This window comes from Sorex araneus, chromosome 8, assembly GCF_027595985.1.
Source record: "Sorex araneus isolate mSorAra2 chromosome 8, mSorAra2.pri, whole genome shotgun sequence".
NCBI classification, from domain to species: Eukaryota; Metazoa; Chordata; class Mammalia; order Eulipotyphla; family Soricidae; genus Sorex; species Sorex araneus.
In genome coordinates, this window is record NC_073309.1 from 8,594,281 (window position 1) to 8,614,522 (window position 20,242).

The window sequence follows — 20,242 nt, forward strand, 5'->3', positions numbered from 1 at the left end:
TACGCAAGGTCGCAGATGCAGGCTCTATAGATTCTTGGCTCCGGCCCCGCCGGCTGTCTCTAAAAGCCGATTCTTGGCCCAGCGTCAGCAGAGCCCGAGGAGGGAAAACTAGGGCACGTCCGTGCTCTGCGGGAACGTAGGATCCAGGTCACAGCCCTGCTCCCCGGAAGCCGGGGCACCCCCGCCCCCCGCGCGTTTCTCGGTCATGCCGGCAGTGCTGGGGGCTGGGCCCTGCCGCCGAGCTGCCAGACCCAGCTTCGTCTTGGGGAGGGGCTTGGCTGGCCCCAGGCCCCCCCAACTCAGTCTCCTCCCCAGACGCTCCGGGTTAGCCGTCGAGGCGCCCAGCTACCATATGGGGTGCATGTGGGGGTGTGCACCCGGCGAGCCTGTACTTAACCCCAACCCCGCCTTTCGGAGGGGTGGAGAGGACGAGGCACCATCCCACCCTGTGCCTGAGCTGGGTGACGACCCGACCCCGTGGCCCCCATGGCGTGGCCACCAGCTGCTGGAGGTCCAGTTCCAGGACCACACTGTCCGTTGCTGCCCACCCGTCTCTATCTAGGCACTGGCCAAGGTGGGCCCCGAGGGCCCTGCCCGGGCTCTGAGCGGCTCCTTGTTCCCTGGAGACTCACTGCTGGGGTTTCTAGTGCCCGCACGGAGCCACTCTTGGCTGACAGGGCAGCACTGTGGGTGCTGGGGGGCTGGTGGGGGGCAATCAGCCCCCGGCGGCAGGTCTGAGCATGCGTGAACCCAGGAACCTGCTTCCTGGGAGCCACCCTGGGCAAGGGGGTGCGGGTGGGTCCAGCTCCACATGGTGCCCTCTGGCCACTGACTGTGAAAACTGGTAGATCGAGCACATTCTGCTGTCATGTAATTCCCCGAGTCAGTCATGCTGGGTCTTTCACGTAACGGCTCTGACAGTGGCCAGGCCCGGGCTCAGGATCTGCCCGCTCTCTGTGGGAATGGCCCTCCCCCACGGGCCCCCCCGGGATCTGCCCGCTCTCTCTGGGAAAGGCCCTCCCCCCCAGGGCCCAGGATCTACCTGCTCTCTGTGGGAATGGCCCTCCCCCACGGGGCCCAGGATCTGCCCGCTCTCTCTGGGAATGGCCCTCCCCCATGGGGCCCCCGGGATCTGCCCGCTCTCTCTGGGAAAGGCCCTCCCCCATGGGGCCCGGGATCTGCCCGCTCTCTCTGGGAATGGCCCTCCCCCATGGGGCCCCCGGGATCTGCCCGCTCTCTCTGGGAAAGGCCCTCCCCCATGGGGCCCGGGATCTGCCCGCTCTCTCTGGGAAAGGCCCTCCCCCACGGGGCCCAGGATCTGCCCGCTATCTCTGGGAATGGCCCTCCCCCATGGGGCCCCTGGGATCTGCCCGCTCTCTCTGGGAATGGCCCTCCCCCCCAGGGCCCAGGATCTGCCCACTCTCTCTGGGAAAGGCCCTCCCCCCCGGGGCCCAGGATCTGCCCGCTCTCTCTGGGAATGGCCCTCCCCCACGGGGGCCCCCGGGATCTGCCCGCTCTGGGAAAGGCCCTTCCCCCGGGGCCCAGTATCTGCGTGCTCTCCCATGGGGCCCTCAGGATCTGCCCGCTCTCTCTAGGAATTCTGCCCCCCACCTCCTCTGCCCCCCGACGAGGCTGCTAGGGCTGTGTGCCCTACGGGGATGGGGGACGGCTGTCCACATGAGAGCCCATCAAAACTGCAAGGAGGGTCCGGGGAGGCCAGGGACGTGTGTCTGGGGCCTGAGAGGACAGATGGTGCCACGGGGAGCTCAGAGGTGCCACCACCCTGGCCTGGCCCAGCTTGGGTCTCCGCCCAGGTCCCTGCCTGGTGGCAGAGTGTCCAGCGGCGCCCGCTGCAGCCCCATGCCCTCCCCCCATTACGGAGTGTGTGGAGGTCAGGAAGGTTCTCTCGGAGCAGGGCGTGGGAAGGTGCACGCCCACCAGCGCCCCCCCTTCCCCATGAAAACACTGCCTGGCAAAGAGTGAGAAGAGCTGCTTCTGCCCTCAGGATCACACTGAGAGTGATTTCACGGAGCCACGTCCAGCGCTCACCGGCGAGGGCGGGGGAGGGGCGAGCAGGCGCCTCGCAGATCGGGAACCACGCACAGGCGGCCGATGGGGCCTCCGTCCCCTTCCTTACGGCCACTGGCAGGAAAAAAGTGGGCTCGAGCCACAGGTGCGATGCCAGAGCCTCCCCAGGAAGTGTCCGAAGGAGGGGACATCTCTGGCAGCAGCACTTCCGTGTGGGACCTGCTGTCCACCACGGCTTGCGTCCACTCACGCCAAGCGCGCAGCACCGGGGGGAGGGGCTGCCGGAGGTCTCCCCATGCGGGGCTGACCCCAGGGGCTCTTGGGGGACCCCTAAGAGCAGGGAGCAGAGGGCTGGAGACTCGGCCCCTGCGGCAGCACCAGCGTCTGGGAGTGGCACCAAGGGCAGGCGGGCCGCGGGGCTCCCCACACTGATCCGGGAGGGGGTGGCGCTAGGTGGAGTGTCCGTGTGGCAGGTTCCATCCCACGAACACCCCACATGCCAAGCTTCCGTTTGGGGCCCCTGGTGCCCGAACCCCAGGACTGCATGAGCGGGTCCCCCATCACAGCAGCACCGGGAAGGGACGGAGGACAAACGGCCACTGTCTGCAGCCGGGCTGGGACAGCGCAGAAGGGCCCCGCCAGGCCCATGAGAACACCAAAGACAGGCACCTGGGCACGGCGTCAGGCTTCAGCAGCAGCTCGGGGGGCGTGCGTGTCTGTGGCAGAGGGGCCGGAGTGACGCTACAGCGGGCAGGTGCTGGCCTTGCCTCAGCTCCACCCGAGTTCCACCCACAGCATCACATGTGGTTCCCCCAGCCCGCTAGGGGTGTTCCCTGAGCACAGAGCCAGGAGTAAGCCCTGAGCACTGCTGGGTGTGGCCCACCCCCCATGCCCCAGCTGCCACACACAAAAAAGCTGTTATGTATGTAACAGAGTAAGTGTGTGCAATGGTGTAACAGGATATTGTAACGGTATGTGTGAAACAGGGTGTAACAGAATGTCTGTTGGTGTGCACATGTGTAACAGGATACGTATGTGTGTGTAGCAGCATGTGCGGGTGTGTAATAGGATGCGTGTGTGACAGGATGTGTAACAGGGTGTGTGTGTGTGAGCGTGTGTGTGTGTGCATGTGTGCATGTGTGTGTGTGTGTGTGCATGTGTGCATGTGTGTGTGTGTGTGTGTGAGACAGGCTGAACACAGCAGGGCGCTGGCTGGGGAGTGGAGAGGCCTTGCAGGGCACCAGGCTCCGTGCCCCTTTCCTGGGCTTCAGAGAGGGAGACGGTGTGGCCGAAACCGCAACCCCAAGGGAGGGTAAGGTCAGGAGTGGGGATTCAGCCCAAGCACGACAGTCCCTGTCTGCGGGCAGGATGGTGATGGTGGGGGGCAGGAAGATGGGGGGAGGGAAGGGAGGGAGGGCCAGGAAGATGGGTGGGGGGCAGGATGGGACAGGGAAGGCCAGGATGATGGGGGCAGGGCAGGGAGTGCCAAAAGGATGGGGGTGGGGGGCGGAGCGATAGCACAGCAGGTAGGGTGTTTGCCTTGAATGCAGCCGACCCAGGTTCGATTCCCAGCATCCCATATGGCCCCCCCGAGCACCGCCAGGAGTAATTCCTGAGTGCAGAGCCAGGAGTAACCCCTGAGCACTGCCAGATGTGACTGAAAAAGTTAAAAAAAAAAAGTGATGGGGGCAGGGGTGGGGCAGGGAGGGCACAGGCCTGTTAAGCATTTCACGTCACTGCAGCCTGGTGAATCTGAGGGGCCCGATGGGCTCCCGTGGGCCGAGGACCCTGGGGACAAGGGCAGGGCAGCCTCCCAGAGCCCGAGGACAAGCACATTCCAGACAGAGGGAGCGGCTTTCCCCTCAGCCTCCGAGCCCCGCTCCATGGAGGTCCCTGGGTGGTCCCACAGCTGGGGCTCATCTCCCCAGACGGGCTGAGGGGCCGGGGAGGCAGTGGCACCTCAAAGGAACACAGCCACAGGCCCAGGCCCAGGCCCACGGCTCGTCGGGAAGCACCCGCCTCCTCTTCACATCCCAGGACGCTCCGGGCCCCTGTGACTGGCCTGGGACAGCGCCTCCCTTCACACGCGCTTGCTGTGTGCCGAGCCGCCCCTCCCCCGGGTCCCCCAAGGAGCAAACATCCCCCACTCTCAGAGACGCAACCTCTGTGGGAAAGGGACAGCTGGTCCGGACGGCCGTGCACCAGCTGCATGTGACAGAAACCCGTGTGTGTGTGTGTGTGTGTGTGTGTGTGTGTGTGAGAGAGAGAGAGAGAGAGAGAGAGAGAGAGAGAGAGAAAGACAGACAGAAACCCAGGCGAGAGACAGAAACCTGTGTGTAATTGTGTATACTATGTGGCTGTCACACGGGTCTCCAACATAAGTGGAAATGACACCAGGGCAAGGACAAGCTTGCTGAGGTGCTGTGTACTGGGTGATGCAGGTACTCTGCACTGCTGTTCTCGGTGGTCAAACCCAGTCTGAAGGTGGGAGAGAGAGCACGGGGGGTGTGGCACCATTCCCAGGGTGGCAGAGATGGGTCGAGAGAAAACAGCAGATACTGACTCTCCTCCCCACTTCACATAAGTCACCCCAGGGAACCCAACGGCATCAGCACTATACGGTCCCCCCACATTGACAGGTGTGACCTCGAGCAGTGAGCCAGGAGTAAGCCCCGAGCGCCACCGAGTGTAGCCCACGGAGAGAAAACAAACAAAACCCTTCGGAGTTAAAACTCAAGAATCTGAGAATGAGGGGCTGGAGTGATAGCACAACTCGTAGGGCATTTGCCTTGCATATGGCCGACCCGGGTTCGATTCCCAGCATCCCATATGGTCCCCTGAGCACCGCCAGGGGTTAATTCCTGAGTGCAGAGCCAGGAGTGACCCCTGTGCATTGCTGGGTGTGACCCAAAAAGAAAAATAAAAAAAGACTTTGAGAACAATAGCACAGTGAGTTGGGTGCTTGCTCTGCATGTGGGTGACCCGGGTTCGATCCCTGGCACCCACTATGTCCCCTGATCAATGCCAGGAGAGCTCCCTGAGCACAGGGCCAGGAGTAAGCCCTGAGCACTGCCAGGTGTAGCCTCAAAACAAAATAAAAATTTGGGACCCTTGCTTTTCTGTCCCCTCTGGAAGAGGGAGGGTGGCGGGGGCGTGCAGAGGTTCCGGCAGTGGTGGGCTCGCCGGCTGAGGTCTCACAGGGCCCGTTTCCCAGCAGCCTGAGGTCAAGCACGAAGGCCTCCGACAGGGCGGCAAGCTCCAGCCTCAGACTCTCGCTACCGAGGCCTCGTCCCCAGGCAACCACTTGACTACCAGCTCACGGCCCGCAGAGCTTCCAGACGACACAGAGCGCCGCTCTAAGGGGCCGGCCTGAGGGGCTGTGGGGGCCGGGGCCGCCAGGGAGCACCCGTGCTGTCTGGCCTGCTCGATCGAGGGGCGGCGCGGCTCCCGCGGGGCCCCCACCTCCACCCAGGAGCCCCGCCCGCTGGAACTCTGCAGAAGGAGCATCATTCCTCCGGGCGGGCCTATGGGGTCACAGGGCGGGATGGGGCGCTCTGGTCGAGACCCTTCAACCATCGAGGCCTGGCAGGGTTCGCCCTGTTCTCAGGGGCTCGGCCCCCAGCGGAGTCCAAGGCCGCTTCCCTCTGCTGCCCTGTCCAGGCAGAGCACTCCAGAAGGGAGCCGGGCAGTGGGCCCGCGGCAGCAGGAGCAGCGCCTTAGCGGGGGGAGCTCTCTCCTGACGGGATCGCTGTCCATCTCCGGCCTCCCGCCCCACCGGGGCCATCAGCGAGGCAGCCCCAGGCCTTCTTCCGGGCAGGAACCGGCCAGGACAGCTGAGCTTCACTGGGAGCGCACGGACGCAGTCCATTAACGGGGCGCCAGGCAGCGCCAAGGCGGGCGAGGGGGCCTCTTAAAAGCTCTCTCCTGCGGGCTGGGCGGGAGCTGAGCGCGGCTGAGGTGCGCCGGGCCCAGGGCGCGGGGCCACCGCGCAGGCTGGCATCCCTGCACCAGCTTCACGGGTCCTGGGGGGCTTGGCCAACACCCTCCTCACTGCTGCAAGTGGCACACAGAGACACGGGGGTGGGCGCATCCCCTCCCACCCGTGCCATCTGGCCCTGCCCCGGGGCGCAAGGCGCAAGGACAGCAAAGCGCATTTGCCTGGCGGGGCCCTGGAGTGGGGGCCTCCCTGGCCAGGAGTGGCCAGCAGCCCCGTGGCCAGCTGCTCCCCTGCCCACCACCCACACAGGCGGCCACTCAGGGTCACATCTTCCCTGGCCCCAGTTCTGGGTCTTTTTTTTTTTTTTTTTTTTTTGGTTTTTGGGTCACACCTGGCGATGCACAGGGGTTACTCCTGGGTCTTCACTCAGGAATTACCCCTGGCGGTGCTCAGGGGACCATAAGGGATGCTGGGATTTGAACCTGGGTCGGCCGCATGCAAGGCAAACGCCCTACCCGCTGTGCTATTGCTCCAGCCCCCCACCCCCAGCTCTGGGTCTTACGGAGACCAGGACGCTGGGGGTGCAGAGGCGGGGCCGGGGGGCACCAGAAGGAGCCAGAAGCCTTATCAAGGGGCTGGCGGGAGGGGTACGCGTCCTCAGACCTTTTCCCTGGGTCTCCAAGGGGTGCTTCAGACTCTCTCACCCCGGGGCACCCCGTTTCCTGGGAGAGGCCAGGCTGGGGCGGGGGACGGGGCTCTGAGTTCCCAGCCGGCCTCTGGCGCGCGGGGAGGGGAGGGGAGGGAGGGGACGCAGCTGACGGGCCGGCCTCGGGCCAGAGGGCCTTCCTGGCCGCCGAGCTGCCCGCACAGAAGCCGGCCTTGTACAGGCCGCAGCTGCCGGCTTCCGCTGGGCTCCCCGCGCCTCCCTCAGGCCGCCCCCCGCCCCCGCCCCCCGAGGATAAGGGCAGCGGTTCAGGGCCAAACAAGTCCCGCGCTGTTCGTGCGTTGGCAGGCACGCTGGGAAGAGGCCGGAGGAGGGGAGGGTACACAGACACCCACTCGGGGCTGAGTTGTTCTACGGGGGCTGGGCGAGGCTGCTGGTGGGCGCCGCGGGGACAGAAGGCTCGATTCTCTCCCCCGCCACCCAGACCACCGTGGGGGGCCAGGCCCAGATCATGCGGCGGCGCAGCCCCCCTCTCGGCTGTGGAGAGCTGCGGCAGTGCTTATGTAACTCTCTGCAGAGTGACAAGGTGCCACCACTGGCGCCGGGGAGCGAGCGGCCACGGAGCCGTGGGGCCTCGGGAAGGTGGGCGCACACGGTCCGGCGGGAGGCGGGCTGGGATGTTTGGGCGCCACTGGCCTCTTCAGCACGTGCCCAGGGCCTGGCTGGAGGGCGGGGCGGGCGCTCCTGGGCCTTCCCCCCCCCCTCCACGGCACCTCAGACAGCTGCTCCCTGCGAGCCTGAAGCTGAATCCCAGCCCGGTGCCCACAGCCGGCTCGCCCCCGTGTCCCCAGGGGCGGGAGGGCGTGATCTGGGCCCGTGTTGCTGCAGAAGAGGGGGTCCTCTCCCTGCCCCTTTGCACCCCTCAAAGCAGATACCCAGGAGGGGAAGGAGACACAGGTGCGGCCTGGGGCAGCTGGGAGCTGGTGCTGGACCTCAGGGCAGCGAGCTCAGGGCCATGCAGGCTGGGGGTCCTGGACACCCACGGGTGCCCCCATGGGGCGTGGAGGGGATGAGTCATGGCCGGAGGTCGTGGGGTCTGCAGGGCACCCCCAGGGCTGCAGGGCAGGGGCCTCCTCCTGGGGCCTGAACGAGAAGCCCTGGGGGCTCGAGGGGGGAACATGGAGGGGGCCAGGCAGTGGGAGCCCCCCCCCTGCACCTCTCTGAGCCCCGGGCCCCACGGCCCCTCCTTCTGCGAGGACACGGGCTGTGAGCTGCGGGTGCTTCTCTCCTGCCCCCCAAGTCGCTTCTCCACTGGCCGCCCCTGTCCCACTGGCCTCTCCCTCCTAGGCCCGCCTGTAGTCGCCCCCGTCACATCACACCGAGGGCACCTCGGGGCCTCCTCCCGCCCTCTCACCACCGACCTTGGGAGAACAAAAGCACAAGGCACCAGAGCAGAACCATCCAGAACCTTCCAGAACCAACAGTCCTTGCACAATCAGCACTCCATACAGAGCCAGTGGGCCAGTGAATGAACGAACGAACGAATGAATGAATGCCATCAACATCAGACACACGCCTTGGGCCTAGGCCCTTCTCCAAGCATTTCTTCACCGTCTCTCCTCTCCTGGGCTGTCGCCAGGATGGCGATACTGCTCCCTGCCCCTGACCCGCAGTGCCATCCTGGGCTCTTACGCGGGGCCGAGGAGCCGGTCACCACCCGCTCATCTCCTGCAGAGTCCTGACTTCCACTGCTTCCACCCCCGGGCTCCCGGCACCCACCGGGCCCCCTCGCGTCCCAATCTCCCCTGGAAACATAGCTGGCCTCAAAGGGGGAGGGCGCTCGCCTGCCACTTGCATACAGCCAAGCCGGGTTCAGTCCCGGACCCCCATATGGTCCCCCAAGCCCCACCAAGGGTGACCCCTGAGCACAGAGCTAGGAGTAAGCCCTGAGTAGCTCTGGGTGTGGCCCCCAAACAAGAACAAACAAACATACAAACAAAAAAATAACAAAGGGAGGAGCCTGGCCCCAGAAGTACAGGGGGCAGGGGCGGGGGGGCAGGGCACTGAGGGCGAAGCCCGGTGCTGTGTAGGGCCTGAGGTCACCTTCTCCCCGGCCCTTGGTTCCCAGCAGACACACTCTGCTCCGTCCTGCCCAGGATGCTCTGCTGGGACAACTCCTGCCACGTCCCGATGTCCTGTGGCCAGCTCAGGTGCCCCCCCGGCAAAGATTCCCCCCCCACCGGCTGTGCGGGTCCCGGCCGGTGTGATGTGTGATGGGCAGGGCGGGGGCTGACCTGATGATGAAAGCGCCTCTCGCCTCCAGGAGCTTCCGCTCGCTGCTGAACCTTTTGAGAAGGTTGATCATGAACTTGTAGAAGTAGGAGTTCATGGTGGGCGTGGAGGGAGAAGATTCTAAGCCTTTGGAACCTGCAGATGGAGGAACAGGGGGTTAGTTATCCTGTGTCCTGGAGGGAGGCGCCCCGGAGAGAAACAAATGCAGATGCCACACAGGTGCTGCTGTGTGCGTGCATGCGTGCGTGCGTGCGTGCGTGCGTGCATGCATGTGTGTGGCCTCCATGCAGACACCAGGGTGCTCCCCAGAGAACAATGGCTCACTGGGCCCTGAGCAAGGCGCTTTCATCCATGTCACTGAGGTATTCTCCTCCTGGTCAGTACAGGATCCACAAGGGGAGGGACAGACAGACACAGAGGCCCGGGTGCTGAGAGCAGACATTTAACCCTGGGGCCGGAACAGTGCTACGGTGGGGAGGGCACTTCTTGCAGGTGACCAACTCAGGGTTGATTACTGGCACTGCATGCAATCCCCTGAGCACTGGCAAGACTGATCCCGGAGCACAGTGTCAGGCGTGAGCTTTGAGCACTGTTGGGTATGGCCCTAAGACCAAATCAAACCCAGACCAGGAACAGACAAGTAACCCTGCAGCCCAATGCAAAGGTCCTCAGCAAAGCCTCAGAGACCAGGCCCAGCAGTTCATCATGAAGGGTCACCCCCACGGTCAGCGTGGAGTCCCCTCCCAGAGCAGAAGAACCGTTCAATACACGCAAGCCAGCTAACAGAATGTACCACATCGGCAAAAGCAAGAAACATCGCCTGATCAGGGCCAGAGGAGCAGTGGGTCAGGGGTCCACCGCACCCACAGCCGGGCCCGATCCTGGGCACCACAGCTGGCTCCCCCGAGTCCCGCCAGGAGCGACCCCTGAGCACAGAGCTGGAAGGAAGGCCTGAGCTCTGCTGGGTGTGCCCCCCCCCCCCCGCCCCAAAGATCGTAGGAGCCTTTCAAAAGCAGCAGAGAAATGCTTTTGACGAGACTCGACATCCGTTTAGGACAAAGTCAGGGACAGAAAGAACGTACCTAGAGATAGCATGGCCGTTTCCAGCAAACCCAGAGCCAGCGCCCGTCAGTGTGAGCAGGGGAAGCCCCCGCCCTCCCGAGACCAGGCGCAGGGCAAGGCCCACGCCTCTCGCAGCACCAGGCGGGCCAGAGCAAGAGGCCAGAGGGATGCGGCTAAACTCCGCTCCCCGTGAATGGGGCTGCCCCCACCCCGCTGCAGCCGCACTGAGCCCCCCCTTTCCTGACAGCCCCTGGGCTCAGGCCTCAGGGCTGGCAGGGGCCTCCGGCACCTTACATGCCAGGGGGCGGGGGCATGGGCAGGACCCACGAGAGAGGGAGGGAGGGGTGGCAGGCACGGGCTCCCTTGTGTCCCGTGTGCCTGCGTGGGGCTGGCCCGTGGGGCCTCCAGCAGCCCCTCCTCCCTGGCCCACCCTGCCCCGTCTGCCCGGAACCTTCCTCGCCCGAGCTTGCAGACCCCGCCCCAGGCCCCAGGGACGGGGGAAGAAGAGAGGGGCTGGGGTCCCCCGCCTGGGCACTGCTGGCCTCAGGGGTCCAGGGCAGGCTCTCCCGGGCGGCCAGTCGAGGGGCGGCCGGCTGCAGGGGGGCGCACAGGGCTGGCCCCACATGCGCCTGAGTGAACCCTGACGTGGCGACAGGAGGAGCTCGGCCGAGCAGCCGTCTGGAGGAGCTGGGAGCCCGACACGGCGCAGCCTCGCACGTCGGGCTAAAAATAGCTCCGGCCTCGCTCACGACCGAGTCACAGTTCAGCAAAACCAGATGCGTGCGGGCCGGCGGCCCAGCCCGGCCCCTCCGTGGGTCCGCTCCCCCCTTCCGCGGGGTCCCTGCTCCTGCCCTGGGTTGTTTGACCCCCTACCCCACTCCAGGGCCCTGGGGCTGGTGGCCCTGACAGATACTCTGCAGGGCGGGTTCGGGGAGCTTGGGAGTGTGGGGGGGGGGCGCGTGGGGCTGGGGCTGGGGCTGGGAAGGAGCGGAGGGGGTGGGGGCTGGGCGGTGGGGCCAGGCGGGTGGGGTGCGGGGGAAGGGGGGGCCCAGTCTGGTGCGAGCAGGGCCGGGCTGTGGCGTGTCTGCTGAGAAGAGGGGCGCAGCCTCAGAGCGAGCCTGGAGGGGCGGGAGGTCGAGCCCCTCTGCGTGTGCTGCAGCCCCCCTATCTGAGGGCCTGGCTCCCAGGGGCAGGGTCGTGAGGTCTTTCCTTGCCAGCCCCCCAGCACTTGCCGAGTCCACGAGGGGGAGGGGGTGCCTGCTCCTCCAGGGGTCTCACGCGCTGGTGAGAAGGGCGGAGGAAGCCCACTCCTGCAGGACCCCACTTCCGGGGCGGCTCAGCTGCACTCTGAGACTTCCTGCCACAGCATCATCTACCCCGACCCTGGGCAGGCCCGGCTCCCTCGGCCGGGTGCCCTCTCCACGGGCGGCTCCCCATGGGGCGAGTCTCTGTGGGTGGCGCAGCCCCGCTGGGGGTCTGGGCTGCGCTGGGGGCCTGCACGTCCACTGTCCTCTGCGCGGGGGCTCTGGGGAGGGGCTCCCCCTGCTCTTGCAGACCCCGGCCCTCGGCTTCTGCTCCCACCAGACGTTTCCGAGCAACCCCAGTGCTGACTCAGGACACAGGATGGATTCTGGGAGAGTGGCCCCAAGTGACGGGAGCCCCTTCTTCCTGCCTGGCCCTGGGGCAGGACAGCGAGTGTGGCACCAGCCTCAGTGTCTCCCTGTGGGCCAAAGTGGGGGCACGGCCGGGCCCGGGCAGCTGCCAGCACAGGGGCCTCCGATTCAGCTGACCCAAAGCTTCTGCGTCCCAGGACCAGGAGAGGCTGGAGGGACCCCAGGCCCCCCCAGGACACGGTAGGCACATTTCATCCACCTGCACCTTTGCAGGGTCTGGGCACTGGGGCTGGGGGTGCGCCCAGACGGTCAGGCCCACCTGCACACCAGGTACTGCCCAGAAACAGGCTGCTGGCCGTTGGGCCGCTATTTTTAGTGTCTCAGCAGGAAGGACACGGCAGCCGCGTCCTCCACCTGGGGGGACCTGAGGTTCCCGAGGCTGCTTCCTGGCTGGGGCGGAAGAGTAAGAGAATTTTGGGCCAGGCCTGGAGGGGGCAAAGGCCTGCCGGGGAGACTCACCGGGGGGCAGCAGGCCGGCCCTGCTGGCTGTGGGCACCTGGAGCTCCGAGTGGCCGACTCGCAGGTCAGGGCCGTCCAGGGGACCCGGGTCATCCGTCTGGCCGGCGGGGGAGGATGCGATTTCTGCCAGCACCTCCAGATCCTTCAGGATCACCTGGGGCACAAAGCCAAGCATGAGGTCACCGACCCTCCCGGGGGCGTGGGGACAGGCCCTCGAGGATGTGGGGACAGGTGGGAGCAACAGCTGAGGGTGCAGGCTGGCTCTGAACTGACCGAGCCCCACCGAGGCGGGCTCTAGGGGGCGGAAGTGGCCTCCGGGGCTGGGAGAAGCCTGGCCTTTCCCCTCAGAGGGGGACAGCAGCACCCTGCCCTCCCCAGCCTGGCAGGGAGTCCTAGTGGGCACCCACACCGCCCACAAGACGCTGGTGCGGGAGGCACCCAGGGGACCCCCGAGTCGGCAGTGGCCTGAGCTGGGACAAACGGCCCGTCTCAGTCAGGGAGCCGAGAGTGCTGGGGCAGACAGGCGTGGGGGGCTCGCCCACAACCCAACAGTGAGGCCCGAAGCTTGGCAGCTGAGCCCCTGGAGTCGAAGCCGGGGCTCGTTCCACGGCACCCCCACTCCTGCGGGGCCGGATGTGCTGATGAACAAGCCTGTGCTCGTGGCAGCCCAGGGCCTTGCTCTGAACGTGGCGGGAGGGAGAGGATGTGGGGGGCTGCACCCTGTCAGGCAATTAGAAGGGCAAGAGTTCCTCCACGTGCCATCGCACGCTGAACCCCGAAAGCCACAGAGCCCCGGCCGCACATGGCAGGCAGTGATGCCCTGATGGACGTGTCCCCACAGGAAGCCATGAGGCGCGGCCTGGGCTGGGGGGTGTCCCCCTCCCGCCAGGCCACTCGTCCGGCCCCAGCCGGAGGTGAACTTCGTCGCCAGTGAAAAGCGTCTGTAAGAGGGAAGGGCGCGGGCTGCGGGGCATTTCTCAGGAAACTGCCGGACACCGGGTGTCTCTGAGGCTTTGCTCGTTTCTTCTCCCCATTTTCGGAGGGGGCTGTTCGTGTCCTACTAAGTTTCACAAGCGCTTTATGCGACCTGAACATTGGCAGATGGGGGGCGTCCTCTCCAGGTCTACAGGCGCCTCTTGGTCCTGGTCACTGTTTCTGTTGCCGTGTGCGCTGCGTGCACAGTGAAACGTGACCCGAGGAAAGGCAGAATCGTGTAGCTGGACAGACACAGAACACACACACACACACACACACACACACACACACACACACACACACACACTCTGCACGCATGAAACCCTGACATTACCAGTACTGCAACTTACGAAGCCAAACATGAAAGTAAAAATGAGTATGTTTAAAACAGGCCATCGGGGCCAGAGGGACGATACAGGGGTTGAAGTTCTTGCCGTGCATGTGGCTGATTCCATCTGATCCCCCGCATCGAGTCCCGATCACTACCAGGGGTCACTCCCGAGCACTGCTGGGTTTGGCTCCCAAGTACAAAATCAAGAAAGGGGTTAAAAATAAAGTCCAGGGACTGGAGCGATAGCACAGCGGGTAGGGCGTTTGCCTTGCACGCGGCCGACCCGGGTTCAAATCCCAGCATCCCATATGGTCAGTCCCTGAGCACCCCAGGAGTAATTCCTGAGTGCAGAGCCAGGAATAACCCCTGTGCATAGTCAGGTGTGACCCAAAAAGCAAAAAAAAAAAAAAAAAAAAAATCCAGAAAGAAATCCAGTCAAAAACCCAAACCGGCACCCCCACTCTCGGCCATCCTCAGGGACCACTCTGCTCTGCGGAGAGGTCAGGGGCTGTTTCACACCATCCTGCCTGGTTCACACTCCCAGGTGAATGATGGTCTTGGAAGTGGCCCGTGCCTGGCACCTGCCAGCTCAGCACACCTCTTCCGGGCAGGCACCCGGCTAGCTCCTGACCCACAGGCCCACCTCACCTGCGCCAGGGTGAGGCCCTGCTTGTGTCCTCCCCGCCTCTGCAGTGGACCCCAGCCTGGCTGCAGGGACGATGCTGTTCCTGGCTCCAGGCCTCGCCTGTCGGTTCTACGTGCAGGGAGTTTGTGTCCCAGGCAGCCCTGAGCCATGTAGGCTGTGCCGTGACAGCCAGCAGTTCTGTCTGTCTCCCTCCCGCCCCCTGGGCGTCAGGGCTGCTCTGGGGTCTGTGCTCGGGGGCCCACACAGGGCCTCACCCCCTGGCCTGTGGCTGGACCCTGCCCTTGGCCCTGCCCGCAGGTGACCTTCCGCAGCACTCTCTCCCCCTCCAGCCCCTCATCCGTGGGGCGAGGCCCGCAGGCTCAGCCACGGATCCGCAGGGAGACAGCGCCCCACAGGGAAGCTAGCCGGGGTCCAGCTGGGAGCAGGGGTGGGGCTGGACCTGGCCAACTCCAGGCTGGGCCAGAGTATGACCTAAGAGGGTTCTGGCAGAGAAGGGAGCCTCGGTTTCCTCATCTGCGCCCAAGGAGGGGACTCGTCCTGCAGGTGGCCATGCAGACCACAGGAGCTCTAGGTGGGCTTGTCGGGAGCCACGGCCAGTGGGCCGGCACCCTACAGGGCCAGCCACATCACCTTCTCTCGCCCCACGGGAGCAGCGGGGCCTCGTCCTTCACAGGGGGAATCTCTCACTTTGGGAAGCAAAACGGGCCAGTTACAGGCGGAAACGTGGTGCGCAGTGATGAGCACAGTCACCCTAGGTGCTGGACACATGGGATGGCTCATCTGTGGTCCCCAGGGCTGGCAAGGAGCCCCGGCCAGACTTCCCAGGGGACACGGCGGGTATTCTGCGGACATAAACTCCTCCTCCTGCAGAAGGCAGGCACATCACACTCGTGCACATGTGCGTGCGTGACACACACACACACACACACACACACACACACACACACTTCCTGTGAGGCGGGGGAAGGGGCTACTTAGCGGAGAATACTCTGGATTGAGGAGGGGAGGCGTGTGGTGGGAGGGGGCCCTCCTGGGCAGCCACTGCCCCCTCCCAGCTGCCCGGCAAACCCCACTCAGGGCCGGGCTGGATGTGGGTCGTGGGCACGAGTCCTGCGGGGGGAGGGCCTGGGCTGGCACAGAGGAGCTGGCCCCGGGCTGCACGTGGCTCCGCGTCTCTGCCAGGCCAAGGTTCCCTGCCCCACCCGCTTGGCCTGGAGACCCCACGGCCAGTCAGAAAGCTCTGGGCCTTGCTCTGGGGGCACCCCCTCCAGGACCAAAGCTATCTGCGCAGCTCCCGGGCCCCGGACACCCTCCTCCAACAGGACACAGGCCCTGGGGGAGCTCAGAGGAAGCCCAGGCAATTAGTATGCGTGCCACAGCTTTTTGCAAAATGAATATAAAACACTGTGCTTTCTTTCTGGGTGAGAGAAGGGGGGTATAAGAAAGCAATATTCTGCAGGCCTGTGTCACCACGGCAACGGCTGGGGGTGGGGAAAGAGCATCAGCCCGTCCTGCCTGGGTCCCTGCCTGGGTCCCGGGGGCCATTGCCCCCCGCCCGGCCAGCGCGCGCAGACCGGCTCTGAGGACAGGCCAGGCTGTGGGCTGCATGGCCTCCAGAGCAGGGGAAGCGCACAAGGAGGGGGTCGCACAGGGCTGCCGCTGTCACCTCCACGTTCCCTCAGGCTGGACGGCCCCTCCCTTCTTGCGGGGGTCCATCCGGGCACTCTCTGCCCTGCGGCTGTGCCAGGGTGTCTCTAGGCTGGGGAGGGGCTGGGCGGGGCCCTCAGGCAAAGGCTGACCACACACCGCGCCAGGAGGTTCGGCTCTGGGGAGCTTCTGCCACAGTGGTGGCTGGGGAGCCCCCGAGGCCCCCCCCACCCCCTGTCTCCCCTGCTCATCCTCAGATGCTGGGCCCAGAGCTCGTCCAGGTCCCAGGTCTAGCCCCGAGGGAGCCAGGCCCGGCCCCTGCTGCCAGAGCGGAGGGAGAGGTCTGGGGTGAATGGGATCCTTTCTGGCTTCGGTCCCTGTGGGAAAGCACCGCTGTCCCCACTGGCGGCACCAGGTCCCGGAGCCCTTTCAGCCACCGCCCGCCAACTGGCGGGGGCAGCCAGAAGGCTCCCTAGTTAGTTTTCTGACAAGGACACCGAGGCTTCGAGAGCTGAGCTGCGGGCACCAGGCAGAGCCTGACCCTGAGCTGGCTGGGGGGGTGGGGTGGGGCCTGAGACCCATTCCCGGCACCCCTGACCCAGATATTGGGGGTCTGAGTGTAGACAGCTGAGTCCCTGATCCCGCCTCACCTGAGACCCCCAGACCTGTGAAGCTGAGCTGAGAGGTCTCTACCTGCCTCCTACAGTGGCTTAAAATTAGCCACTTGCGGGGCTGGAGTGATAGCACAGCGGGTAGGGCGTTTGCCTTGCACGCGGCCAACCCGGGTTCGAATCCCAGCATCCCATATGGTCCCCTGAGCACGGCCAGGGGTAATTCCTGAGTGCAGAGCCAGGAGTAACCCCTGTGCATCGCCAGGTGTGACCCAAAAAGCAAAAAAAAAAAAAAAAAAAAAAAAAATTAGCCACTTGCCCTGTCGTCTCAGGCAGTTGCCCTCAGCCGGTTCTTCTGCCCACACCAGTACTCAAGCATGTCACAGGCGCTCCTGCACCCTCAGAGGCTCACACACACTCACACGCATGCATGCCCGCTCACAGATGCTCACGCACACTCAGATACTCACGTACGCTCATAGGTGCTCACACATGCTCAGAGGCTCACAGATGCTCACACAAGTTCACGCACATTCAGACATTCGTGCACACCCATAGATGCTCAGACACGCATGCTCAGAAACTCACGCATGCTCACAGACTCAGATGCTGACAGAAGCTCAGGCACAACCACACTCACAGGTGCTCGTGCAAGCTCAGAGACACGCAGGCTCAGACACACCGACGGATGCTCACTCACACATATTGTCACCTCCAAGAATGCCAGGGGCCCCGAGAGCTCCCAGCACCATGACACAAACTCCCTGCCGCACCTGTCCTGACTGCCCGAGAACCGTCACCCTCTCCATGATACCCTGGTGATAACCGCACGGGCTTGAGGGGCCCCGGGGACGCTACAGGGCTGGAACAGACCTCACGTGCACGATACCTCTGGTGCTTGAGCATCCCCTTGGGTGGCGCCAGCACCACACCGCTGGTTACAGGGCTCCGTCGGGCCGGGAGAGAGAGGTTGTGTGCGCAGGAAGCAGGAGGGCTCAAGGGCAGACTCCAGAGCATGTTTTGGATTTTATTGTTTCTGGGTCACACCACATGATGCTCAGGGGTTACTCCCGGCTCTGCACTCAGGAATCACTCCTGGCGGTGCTCGGGGACCATAGAGGGTGTTGGGGATTGAATCTGGGTCAGCTGCATGCAAGACAGGCGCCTAACCTGTTATACTATTGCTCCAGCCCATTTTGGAGTTTTCCAGAAGCACAGAGAACTGTGAGGTTGCACAGCGGTCACCCGCTTGTATGCAGCTTTGGGTCTGCACAGGGAGCGCTGGGCAATGGCCTCCCCGTCCCACCACGTCCTCCCGCCCCCCCCACACGGTGTGGGGGCTGCGAGCACAGGCGCTGCTGCCTGTGGGACGGAGACCACACGAAGCCTCGTAGGCATTGGGCTGTCAGCAGGGGTGTGGGGACAGTCCCAGGCTCTCCAGCCGGCGTCTGTGACCCCAACCAAGCAAAGCCTGAGTGAGGCTGGAAGTCACAGTGGTGTCCCGTGTGCCTGTGCCCCAGGGCTCAGGAAGACAAACCGACCACAATGCCCCAGGCACCACTCCCAGCTGGGTCCCTCCGGCTCCCCACCCAGGCGACAGGCAGGGGGTGCACCGTAGAAGGGTGAGCTGGGAGGTGTGTGGGAGCCGTGTGGCAGGGGTGAGGGGGGGCAGGGGCGGCCGTGACCCACCTCGTCTGACTCGTCCGACAGCGTGTGCAGCAGGGTGGGGAAGAGGCTGTCCGTGTGCCGGAACATCTGGGCAGAGAAGTGGCACTGTGAGCTGACCATGCCGGGAATGGGGTCCCTGCACCCCCACACCTGACACTGGGGGTGCCTCTGTGGGCCGGGGTCACTCTGGAGCCACAAGGATGGAGACCCCGGGAGCCGTGCTGCACCCCAAAGCTCACCTTCCGGGGTGTCCTGATGTAGAGGTGGTACAGCCACTTGAGCACGGCGATCCGGGTCATCATGCCGATGGCCGTGTCACTCAGGTGGCAGTTGAGCACCTGCACAATCCCGTCCAAGTGGAGTGCGCCAGGGGCCCGGTCAGAGCTGTGGAGGGAGGGGTGCAGGTGAGGTGCGCCTGGGGCCTGTCCAGGGCAGATAGGGGCGGGGGCGGGGCACGTCCAGGGCAGAGGGGGCAGGTGGGGCCTGTCCAGGTCAGATAGGACAGGGGGTGGGGTGCGCGTCCAGGGCAGAGGGGGCAGGTGGGGCATGCCGGGGTCCAGAGCTGGGGCAGCTTTCCCCGCCCTACACCGCCACACTGTACATCCTCTGTCCCCTCCGCTCAGCGAGGCTCACTCCAGCCTCAGTTCGGACCCTCTGGCCCTGAGAGGTCCCTGCAGTTGTTCCCAGCCACCCCCCAGGGCTGAAGCTGCTTCTCTCACCCAGGCAGAGATGTGCACCCAGGTGGCCTGGTCTGGGGCCCTGGGGCCGTCAGCATTGATGATCCAGTTTGAGTCGGCCAAGGGACATGCTCTGTCCCGAGGCGGGGGGAGGGGGCGGCAGAGGCCTCCCTGTCTGCCTCCCCCCTTCCTCCCCCAGCACTGCCCCGTGCAGGACACTCACGCCCAGGGGCCTATGGGCACTGGGCCCTCATGTCCTTTCTAGATGCTCCCTAATTCGAGAGCTCCTAATCCCCCCGGACACCCCCCTGGCGGTTTGAAGGTGCGAGGCAGTGTCGACCAAACGTGTCATGGCAGCCTGTCACGATGTGCTGGTCACTGATGTGCCCAGGAGCCAAGGCTGCGGCTCTGTGGCCTTCACAGAAACCCCAGGTGCCCTGAGCCCCAAGCTGGACAGAAACGTGCCTGCAGCATCTGGGGGCCCTAGCAGAACCCCGTTCCCTGAACCAAGAGAAACCCAATCGGATCCACCCACGGCATTTGACATTTTCCCGTTCTAACTGAGAAGGGAAGGGGTGTAGCTAATTTCAACATCTTACTCCTTTCGGTACCTGAAGTGTGTTTGTCATTTCAACATACAGTGGCAGGGATCAGGGGTGACGGGAACTCATGGCCAGCTGTCCCAGCTGTGGGAGGAGGCAGCAGCCCCCCACCGTGCTCGCCTGGGCCCCCAGAACCTCTGTCCCCTGCCCACAGCTCCCTCGGCCCAGCCAGGGCCACCCTGGTGGCTCAGGGGCTTCTGGGAACAGAGTGAGCCAGCCCCGGGCAGTGCCTCCACCCAGGTCACTGTTAGGCCAAAGGACAAAAGGTGAATGTGTCTCGGGTCTCTCTCATCACGGGCTGTACAGGGCCGCCCTGCCCCAAGCTGCAGGAGTGGCCAAGCACCACTGAGAGGAGGAGGGGGAGGCAGGCGGGCTGGGTGACCACTGCTCAGAGCAGCCATCGGGACTGGGGGCTACTGCAGGGTGTCCTGGCAGAGGTGGGTGAGGCCCCTCCTCCCTGGCCGCCTGCCCCGAGGAGAATGAGCCACTCCCAGCTCTAAAGACTGTCTCGGTTCCAAAACGTCTAGACGAGTCACTCCTGGGGGCATCCGAGTTATTTTGGGGTGTCTGTGAAACCCCTTCTGCTAGCAACGCAAATGCATGCACCACAACAGATGCCATATGTGGACCCACACTCAGACCCCCACACAGAGATCCACACTCGGACCCACACACAGACCCACACTTAGACCCACACTTAGACCCACACATGGACCCACACACAGATCCATACTTGGACCCACACTCGGACCCACACACAGACCCACACATGGGCCACGCAGGCTGCTGGGACCAAGGGCAGCAGACAGACTCGGGCCAGAGCGGAGCCGAGTCTCACTGAGGGCTCACCCGCGCCCTCTGACTCAGTGCAGAGAGGGACCCGGAACAAGGTGGCCGGGGTCAGACGTGTGTGTGTAACTGACCATCATGATTCTCCTCACTCAGTAGAAGTGGAAGCTGGAAGCACTGA

General features: G+C 64.7%; 1 protein-coding gene across 1 annotated transcript in view; it reads right to left on the minus strand.

Annotated features, from left to right (window-relative positions):
• Positions 1-20,242, minus strand: part of VAC14 (VAC14 component of PIKFYVE complex) — a 50,198-nt gene that overhangs the window by 13,048 nt on the left and 16,908 nt on the right. Inside the window, exons 11-14 of the mRNA XM_004600540.2 lie at positions 18,233-18,377; positions 18,015-18,080; positions 12,116-12,269; positions 8,924-9,056 (exon numbers count right to left, since the gene is read on the minus strand). Of these exons, the coding sequence (XP_004600597.1) occupies positions 8,924-9,056; positions 12,116-12,269; positions 18,015-18,080; positions 18,233-18,377 (498 nt within the window). The remainder of the gene's footprint in view (positions 1-8,923; positions 9,057-12,115; positions 12,270-18,014; positions 18,081-18,232; positions 18,378-20,242) is intronic.